Source organism: Thrips palmi, unplaced genomic scaffold, assembly GCF_012932325.1.
Source record: "Thrips palmi isolate BJ-2018 unplaced genomic scaffold, TpBJ-2018v1 HiC_scaffold_18, whole genome shotgun sequence".
Lineage (NCBI taxonomy): Eukaryota > Metazoa > Arthropoda > Insecta > Thysanoptera > Thripidae > Thrips > Thrips palmi.
The window spans coordinates 1975-11712 of NW_023144627.1; the positions used below are offsets into that span (position 1 = coordinate 1975).

Consider the following 9738-nt stretch of genomic DNA (forward strand, 5'->3'; position numbering starts at 1 on the left):
TTTTTGATCGTTCCGCTGGACTCGCATTCATTCCATAGTGAAAAATCCAAGGAAAGAAGTGTGACCTTTCGATTGCAAGTGCCCGTTTGTCTCTAAATGTTATAGTTTCTTTGCATTAACAAAAGGGAAATATGCGGCGGGCAAAACAGGCGTCGTGGCGTTATCTTATTTCGCATTTATTTCCACATCCGTTCATTATATTGGCAAACTGAGTACAGAAAACGATTCTGCGTGAAATTTTACATCGCCTAGAGGTCATCATATGTTTCTAATAGTTGATATTCAATATTTTCTGCGATTTAAAATGTCGCGGAACGGCGTCGCCAGCGCTCCGGCGCTCGGAAAAGCGCGGCGAGCGTGTGGACAGCCCGGGCATGGGAGTTGCCAGGGGCTGCCTGTAGCTGGGGAGGGGAGGGGGTGGATGGACGGACGAAACGCGTAATAATTGTCACTTTCATTTTCCGTATTTCACTGAGTTGACACTCCGGAGGGGTTTCAATCATTCTAAAATATCGAAAAACTATGACCGTACTCACTTCTAAGCCCTTCTGCTCTTTAGTTTGTTTTATTTGCCAATGTTTTGCCAGGTCCCGTATTTGAGAGTCGCGGCCGCAAGTATGAAAAATTGCTACGAGCTGCCAACCACTGCCAACCTAACCACGCTAAGAACCTAATTCAAAAAGATGTTTTGAATATTTCAAACAATAGTAATCGTGAATATAAGATAAACTCCCCCTGGGGAAGATTTAGGAGCCTTCCGGTGCGAAATTTTGAAACTATTTGTGCGGTAGTTGCTGAGAAACGTGAGTGAGTTACAGACAGACAGACAGACGCACGACCAGTCACTTTTTGGTACCCCCAAACACGGCATGGGCTCGCTATCGCTCGCCAAAAATCGTTGCACAGAAACAATCAGATCAGTGAAAATTTAGTCCTTCCAAAACAGAGAATGTCATTAACTAAAGCGAAAGAAATGTCGTTGGATGTAGAAAGCGACAATTTGTCATTGAAGAACAAAGTTTTGGGTGATGACTGTTTCGTCACCCAAAATTGGGCAGCGAAGTTGTATCACCCATTTATAGGGTGATGGTGGTGACCCATTCCATTCTCAGTGGACTCTTTAGTTTTACCACAGTTGAGTTAGCCAAGTTTAGTTTGAAATCAGAGTGTTGCCGACCCGCTCTCCCTGCACACTAAATGTTATGTACAATTTTGTACGAGACATCACAGTTTTTTGTGCACACAAACTTTTCGTGTGCGAATTTTTGTACGAAAAACTGGACAGACTTCCCCTTATTGTGGAAAATTTCGCGCAAATTTGTACGAAAATTTCGTGAGCACAAAAAATTGTGATGTCTCGTACAAAATTTGTACAGAAACATTTAGTGTGTGTCCCTGACACTGTTTGCGTTTGCTGCCGGCAGGTGCGTTGGATGAACAACGTGTTCTGCAGCTCGGACCCGGCCTGGTTCCTGGAGCTTCTGGTGAGCGCCTCACCGTCGCTGGACGAGCTGCGAGTGTGGAACCCTGGCGAGGGCCACCTGCTGGCGGTGCACGGCATGCCCCGTCTGCGGCGTCTGGACCTGCAGTGCACGGAGGGCGACCTGGACGAGGCGCCGCCCGTGCTGCCCGCGCTGCCGCACCGCAGCAGCCTGCAGTGGCTGCGCGTGGGGGGCCTGCCGCTCGCCACTACGCGGTCCCTGCTGCTGGCCCACGGGCCTGCACTGGAAGTGCTGTGGCTGGACATGGGCGCCGTGCCCGGCGGCGAGTGGCCCGAGGGCTGCAGCGACCTGGCCGCCCTGCTGGCCCCGTGCGCCGCCCTCGCCCGCCTCGTGTTCAGGCGCTACGACCACGACCGCGGGGCCTGCCGCGACCAGCTCACTGTGGCGCGCGCCGCGCTGCCGGCCTGCACCGTGCAGTGCCAGCAGTGCGACCGGGTCGCGTACGAGGACTTCTAGCGGCGCGCTTCATCTCACACACTAAATGTTTTTGCACAAATTTTGTACGAGACACAACAGTTTTTTGTGCAGACTAACTTTTCTTACAAGTTTGTACAAAATTTTGAACAATTTTGTACAAAAATGGCGAAAAATGTGCAGTTTTTCGCACGAAAATTGTACGAAAATCTCGTGAGCACAAAAAATTGTGATGTCTCGTACAAATTTGTACGTAACATTTAGTGTGCAGTGGTGAAGCAAAGACTCAAAAACTACGCACGTCACTGTGGCAAAAAGTTACAGAGAAGCACAGTAATCTTCGTGTTTCAGGAAATCGTAATTTAATGTAACATATTATCACATTTCTTCTTTAAATTTTTATACCATAGACATGAAATGTAAAACGAATGCTGTACATCCAAAATAATTCCAATAAATGTGCTGTAGAAATGTAATGCAAACAGGCGCGGATCCAGGATTTTCGTTTAGGGGGGGGCACTTTTGGCAGAAGTGTATCACAGGTTGCCTACATACAGGGGCACGATCGCCGATATTGAGACGTTCCGCCGCATTGACCGTTAAAAGAGTATAGTGGGCCATTCTCGCAGCAAAGTACGCATTTGAATACTCTTAATCGAAGTGTGAGTGGATAGCAGGTTTTGAACTATACAAGTCGCGTGGTTTGCGGCGAGCAAAGCGAGCCGCAAGCTACCGACCTTGTTTAAATTTGGGCTGAATTTTTGTTCTTTTTTAAGGTTTTTATGTGAAAACAACAGAGGAGAGGGAGCCACAAGCCACTGATGTTTCAAAATTAGGAGTGGCGTTTAATTAGATCTAGAAAGGTTTCTAATAAGTAACCCTACGGGTTTGTTTATGGGTTAAAGGATGGATGTAGTTATTGCCGGCGAGCGTAGCGAGCCGCAAGCTTCATACTTTCTCAAAATCGAGGCTCAATTTTAACAAGAGTCCAAAGTTTTGAATCTAAAAAGCAGAGAAACACAGATACTTTGCGAGCGAAGCAAACCCCAAGCCATGGGCCGTTCAAATTTAGACTGGCGTTTAGTTGAAGAGGTTTCTTATGAAAGACTAAAACAATTTCCCGATAGCAGAACCAGCTACCCAGGTCCGCATCAAACCACCAATACTATTCTTTATTCCTATTCGTTTCAAGGCTATGACTTAGACCGAAACGGCAATTACTTGTGCACCAAGCCTGTTCCATGTTGCGAGCGAAGCGAGCTGAAAGCTCCGCACTTGAAATTCAAACTTTCCAATTTTTCCGCTTATCTTTACTCATTCTTTCCTTTTCTTCTCCTCTCCTCTTTCGTCCCTCCTCTCTTTCTCCCTTCTTTCCCTTTTTTCCCATGCGCGTCTGAGGTTTTGGGGGGGGGCACTCGCCCCCGGTGCCCCCCCCCTTGGATCCGCGCTTGAATGCAAATGGTAATGTAACACTTCACATCTCTTTTGGAACCTTAAGGAAATGGAATGGATAAAACGAAAATCGTACGCCAAAAAATACGTGTTGCAGAAAGTCTCTTTCATTCCTTTGTTGTGAACAGTCTTAAGTGCCGGGGTTTGACATCTGATTAGAAATAACTCAAATAGTTACTTTTTTGGCGGAAAGTTATTGAAGGTAACAAGAAATGGTTTGATCACTGATTTGCTATTGTTTATTCACTCCAGAAAAATTATAGAACAAAAATACTCCAGCAGTTTGCCGGTTTCAATGGGGAAAAAGGGCTGTGTAAATTTCCCTTTCCAACAAACAAAAAGGGCCTTATGTAAGTGGAGAAAGCACTGAGCAGAGCAATACACTAACGAGTGACACCACTACAGCAGCATGAAAACGCGAGGGGCTCACGAGATGACAATCCAGCAGGTTCCCCCGAAGACTTCTTTGGTGTCGGTGCAGAGCTCGTCCGTGCCCGCGGCGTGGCCGACGAGGCCCAGGGCCTTGTGCCTGTCGGCGTGCGCCAGGCAGTAGCACGCCAGGCCGGCGCAGAGGTGGCACTGGCAGGCCGCGGGCCGCTTCACCACCAGGTGCAGCCGGGTTGCGCGAGACGCACGCCCTGACGGCCGGCCGGGCAGCCAGGCGGGCAGCAGTGCGGCGGCAGGGGGTTTTGGCCTCGATGCGGAGCATCCTCAGCGACGGCGTGCTTGGGGGCAGACGACGCCGAGCAGCGCCTCTTCGTAGACAGAGTCCACGGTGAGCTCCTTGAGCAGCGGCATGCTCGGCAGCGCGAAGCACAGCGCCTGCAGGCAAAGGGGGGACGGTGTTTCAATGCATTGAATACAGTTTCAATATCTTAAAACTGCAAATTCCAATATCTTTCATTAAAATTTCCCAATAAATTTTCAACATAGGGAAATGGTGAACCAATACCAATATAAAAATACTTGCCTTTTTATTGACAAAATTGAGAAAAAGCGAACAATACGTGGTCCCGTCACAAAGAAAACTGTAAGAGAAGTTTTTTTAAAAGTGAAGATTCCTAAAAACTGTGAAAACAAAGGAGTTGTTCAAACATTGAACACAACAATTAAATATTCGATATAAAACATGATGGCACTTTTTCTGCCCCATGAATAAAGCAATTTTGGGCGCAACCGATGGTGAAGAAATTTTTATGTGCGCCAGAGGGGGCAAATTGTCTATAAAATTTTAGTCGTCGGACAAAATTCGCCAGGCGGGAACAAATTGTATCAGCGTAGGTGTGCTTAAATTTGCATGCATAACCCGTAAAAAAAAAATGTCCCATGACATTTAGTGTGTGCCTGCAACCCAAGTTTGTGCCAAGCACGCACCCCCAAACCCCAAGGCACACACTTCTTGGTGCATCCCTCAGGCATACAAGCAAGGTGTGCCTGAGGCAGCAGCAAAGAAGGTGTGCCCGGGCATGGCCAAGAAGTGCATGCCGGGCACACATTAGTTTGCAGAGTGTATTGGAAAAATGTAAGGGGGGGGCCCTGGTGAAAAAATTGCCAAAATTGCCAAAATGTATTTTTAAAGTTCAAGATAAAAAAGTCATAGAAGGTTTTATATTCAAAACAGGTTGAACACCTATAGGCTAAGTGGGGAGTTTCTTTATCATTTGGAGGAAATAACATTTAGATCAGTTGTCGTTTGGGTTCAAATTTTCACATTTGGCAGTCGACAAAAAATTTTTTCGTTGAAAGACTTCCTGCTCTCCTGGGTTTAACCTACATGAGTGTCTTGCATGGGCTCATTCATTGATGACTTGTCGACAAATTTTTGTGACGGAATCTTGATATCAGCCCTTTTTTTTTTTTTTACAAAGGCCTAAAAGTTTAAAAAAAGGGCAAAAAAATCACTTTTTTCAAATTTAAATTTTAAAACTCAATCTCAGGACAGAAGTTGAATTTTAAAATTTCCCGTCCCTAAAATCTTTTTTATACAACTTTGGGATAACCAAAAAATTTTAAAGATTTTCCCGCCCCCTTTAAAGACGCAGGAAGTTTTCCCCCAACGCTCAAAAAAAACACAAAAAAGCCACTTTTCTCAGAGACGTTCAACATTTTGGATTGAATTTTTTTTGGGAACTCACCATAATGAACCTATAATTAAACAAAGTTTCAACTTTCTGGGATTATTTTGAAGCCTAGTTGAACTCACCTGAACCTAATAATTAAACAAAGTTTCAACTTTCTGGCATTATTTTGAAGCCTAGTTGAAAGTTTCACCAGGGTCCCCCCTTACAACAACTGATATCGATGTTGACATAAAAACCCGCCCCGCCCTACCTGCAGGAACGGGGTCGCTGGTGGGGCCGCCTTGGAGCGACTTTCAATCCGCACGTCCAGCTTCTCCAGGCGCGCCCTGTCGGACTCGGCCGCCCCCAGCAGCACTGCCCCGGCGCCAGGTCGCCCAGGTCGGGCCCACCCTCAGGGCCCGACGTGAGCGGCAGCGCGCGCAGCAGCGCCGCCCCCTCCCCGACGACGGCCGGCTGCAGCCTGGTGGTGGCGCTGGCCGGGGCCGAGGAGGACAGGTCCAGTCGCACGGACCGCAACGCCGGCATGGAGGCCAGGCGACGCAGGGCGCCGGGCAGGCCCTCCCAATGTACCAGTGGGAGGGAACCTCCGAGCGACGCGGCGTGGCGCTCCAGCAGTCCAGCACGTGGCCGTACAGCACGGGGCCGGGCCACTTGAAGCCCTGCGGGCAGAGCGGCGCCAGTCGGTCACCCACAGCCCCTCCACCCGAACCCCCAGAAAAACAAATTCCCCTTTAAAAAAAAAAATAGGGAAAAAAACGGCGTTTCCCATAATTTCCTATCCGACATGCCCTAGGAACGTTTATTTTTTTCCCGAAAAATGGGCTAGGGGCAAGGGGCGGCCGATTTTTCCCCCCCCTTTTTTTTTTTAATTTTTAAAAAGAGGAATTTTTTTGTTTTTGGAAGCGAAAATATTGTTGGAGTAGCAAAAAAATTTTTGGGGGGATTCTTTTCTCAGGAGTATCAAATAAAGTTTTTTTTGAAATTTTTTTCCGTAGAGCAAATTTTCTTCCACAAAAAAATATGTAAAAATTTTTTTTTGTTTCCCCAAAATAAAAACTTTTAGCCCAAAAAAATTTTTTTTTTTTTGGGGGAACTGGCCAATTACATAAACTGGAAAAAAAGGCCTATGTCCAAAAAATTAAAAAAACCCCGAAAAAAAAGCAAATGTCCAATGCGCATTTTTTGTTTTCTAGGTTGTAAGAAAATGGCCGCAGCCCATCTGTGGGGAAAAATTTTGCCCCGGACAATTTTACGAACGGACCCTGTCCCAGCCATTTGGGTGAAAAAATTTGATTCGAGGAAAAATACATAATTTTGTTTTTTGGGCCGAAAGTGTTATCTACTAGGCAACCAGCTAATAAATTTTTGCCGGAAAAATATTTTGTTTAAGCTTTTCGGGTGGGTATATCCCCAAAAATAAAATGGAGGGGGTAAAAGTGTTTTTTCAAAAAATTACTCTTTTTATTTTTTGACTCCCTAAACACTAGAACCCAAAAGCTATGAGTTTTTCGTAATTGGTGAATGAAAACATTCACATAAAGGCAAGCCTTTTTCCCAGCTTTAGATAGGGCATTTTGGGACATTGCACTTAAGGTGCAAAAGGTGAGGCTTGCAAGGTCGAGGGGGAAAAAAACTTTTTTCGGTACATACGGAAAAAATGTTGCCATTTTTTTTAAATTTTCATGGTTTTTTTTTGCCATTCGCGACGCACCAGGGTTTTGACGTGATTGCGGGATTGTTTTGGAAAAAATTTTTCGGACTGTTTTTGGCCTGGCGTGTGATTTCCCAATTTCGGTCATTTTGTGTTTTGGCGATTTTTTTGTTTGGCTGATTCTAATGTTTTTGCGGTGATTTGGGGGCCTTACCTTTTCGGGTTTTTTGCCCCCTGCGATGGGGGGGTCGCGGGCCCCAACGTGCAATATTACTTTGAATTTCAGTGTACGGCAATACCGTGTTACCTGAGGCTATTAGACCCTTCGATGGCGGGACAATTGATGTCGTTGGCACAGGCATCGTGCTGCCTGTGAAACTATCCGCGCGACCAAACGCTCCAGTCCAGGCAGCCTGTACATGGCTTGCAGCCACGAATCATTGACAGACCACTCCCCCCCAAATAATGTCAAGATGCTTCAGCCGTAGGAGGGATACCTGCGAACACGAACGAAAAGTTGGTGATTTGACGAAAAAAATCGAATGTGGGCTTCCCTTTTGAACTATCCATATTCAGACCCGAGATTCAACTAAAAATCCACGTAGATTTTTTAAAGATTAAACTAAAAAAATGTTTTCTTTTTGAAAGATCCACACTGGTAAAAATTAAGCCTCACTATGCGCGAGTCAAGCATAAACCCTTGAACCTACCTCGTCCACAAACAGTCCTGATCATCACTATTTCATTCTTAAAGGGGAAAATATGCAGGTAGCACACTCAGATTTCATCCAAACCTTTTTTTTTTTTTTTTTTTTTTTTTAAAAAAAAACCCAAAAAATAAGATTGAGGGAGAATGCACCCCCGAGTTGTGCCAAGATGGTCCTCACCTTTTTGTAATCCTTTTAACCGTAAGAACGGGGGAAAAATCCTTTTTCAGCGTGTAGGTCATTGCCGGCTGTCACGTCAGAAAATTGGAAGTAGAGTTTTTCACCATTTTCTAAAAGTTTGATCCCCTTTATAACGAAAATGAGAAGATAAGTTGCTTACAGATCATCTTTTCTTCATATTTGGTTCAACTGCCTAATTAAAACCGAAAATCTGCTGATTGCATGTAAAAACATGAACCATTTCACCCCAAATTTTTGGATTAAAGAATATTGGGAACAGGTGTGCATATATATCTTGGCACCAACCTATGTTGCATTCGTACGAAAAAAAAGGTTGAACGAAATCTGAGAGAACCGCGTGAACATGTTCTCTTGTCAGTGTGCACAGCTTATTGCCTAACAGCTATTTCACAGACCCACACACAAAATGTTTTTGTACAAATTTAGTAAGACATCGCAGTTTTTGGTGCACACGAGCTTTTCGTACAAATTTGAACGATATTTTGAACAAAAAGGGGAAATTTGGCGGTTTTTCGAAATTGTACGATAAGTTTTTTTCACCAAACACTGTGATGTCTCCACAAAACTGTACAAAACATTTCATGTGGGCATGCAAATTTGTCAGCAATACTTGACCACCTGGTCAGTGAAAATGACGAGAAGACCGTTTCTTGCTTACCTGCCGACGTATTATCTTCTCGAGGGCACAGCGCATCATCAACTTTGCTGAATCTTCCGCTCTGTAGAGAGAGCAAACTATCCTGAGATGTCGCACTGGGCACGGGATGGTGGCAAGTAGAATGAGGGAAGGCGAAATTTGCTCATGGAAACCACTAGACTTTGGATGCAGGGCGCCAGGGGCAGACCCAGGTTCAGAGCCAGCCAACGTCTCCGGTAGAGGTGATCCGAGTCTAGCTCCACGACGCGGGTGCACCAAACTTCCGTGTGCAGCGCCAGGTCCCTCCATCGCCTGCACACCGCCCGGGACAGCAGCAGGTCCTCCAATGGCAGGTGTCGGAACACCTGGACCAGCACGCTGTCGGGCAAGCACTGCGTCTGCGGGGCAGGCACCACACCGTCAAAAAAGACACTTCCCCACCGCACATCAAAATGGACATTCGTTTTCCAATTCGCAATGGGCGGGGGGTTATTGCACCTCAGAACCTGTGACCCGGCCATTACGGCCAAAATAATTTTTGCGAAAAACACACCAAACCATGGCAAAAAAAAAAAAATTTGAGAATTTCGGTTAGCTTCAGAAAAGATTGATCTCCGTCGTTTTTGTTGAGATCATTAAGATCCCAAAGGGTGAGATACAAAAAGGATGAGCTGCTCGGGCCAAAACCCCTGAGCATTCACGTTGTTTATCAATGTCATACGATAAAATGACCACCGTTGGAAATAAATTGGGACTTGACGAAGGTTCCTGTGGGGATTTTTCGTAAAAGACCAAGAATTTTTTGTGTAGTTTCGGAGAATCTTAGTGAGTTTCTTTCTATGTATCCCGCCTGTCACGTCCAAGGGGTACTAACGAATATTGGTGTACAAATCAAAAAAATTTCAGCTACATAAAAAAAGCTACTGAAGTTTGAGGGAAACCTCGACAAAATTTTTAAAAAATTTCGGTGAATTTCAAATTTTTATTGAATTAATTTTCGAGTTGTTTCCCCTTGGTCCGCGTCGCAGCGCGCCTGTCTAGGGAGACTTCTCGGCGAAAAGCCAGCGCCACTCACCACGTCGGTTTCCACTCG

The 9738-nt window shown here is 45.5% G+C and overlaps 1 protein-coding gene and 1 long non-coding RNA gene across 2 annotated transcripts; one reads left to right on the forward strand and one right to left on the reverse strand.

Annotated features, from left to right (window-relative positions):
• Positions 1-1429: 1429 nt before the first annotated feature.
• Positions 1430-1958, forward strand: LOC117645102. Its single transcript, XM_034385019.1, has one exon. It carries the CDS (start codon positions 1434-1436, stop codon positions 1956-1958), a length of 525 nt encoding a protein of 174 aa, XP_034240910.1. The 5' UTR covers positions 1430-1433.
• Positions 1959-7487: 5529 nt separating this feature from the next.
• LOC117644917 lies at positions 7488-9738 on the reverse strand. The gene is made up of 3 exons (XR_004587682.1): positions 9721-9738; positions 8667-9043; positions 7488-7597 (listed from the first exon to the last, which is right to left on the reverse strand). It is a non-coding gene; the product is annotated as an uncharacterized LOC117644917 (long non-coding RNA).

Coding starts and splice junctions, on each gene's coding strand:
- LOC117645102 (XM_034385019.1), top strand. CDS start 1,434: ATGAACAACGTGTTCTGCAGCTCGGACCCGGCCTGGTTCCTGGAGCTT.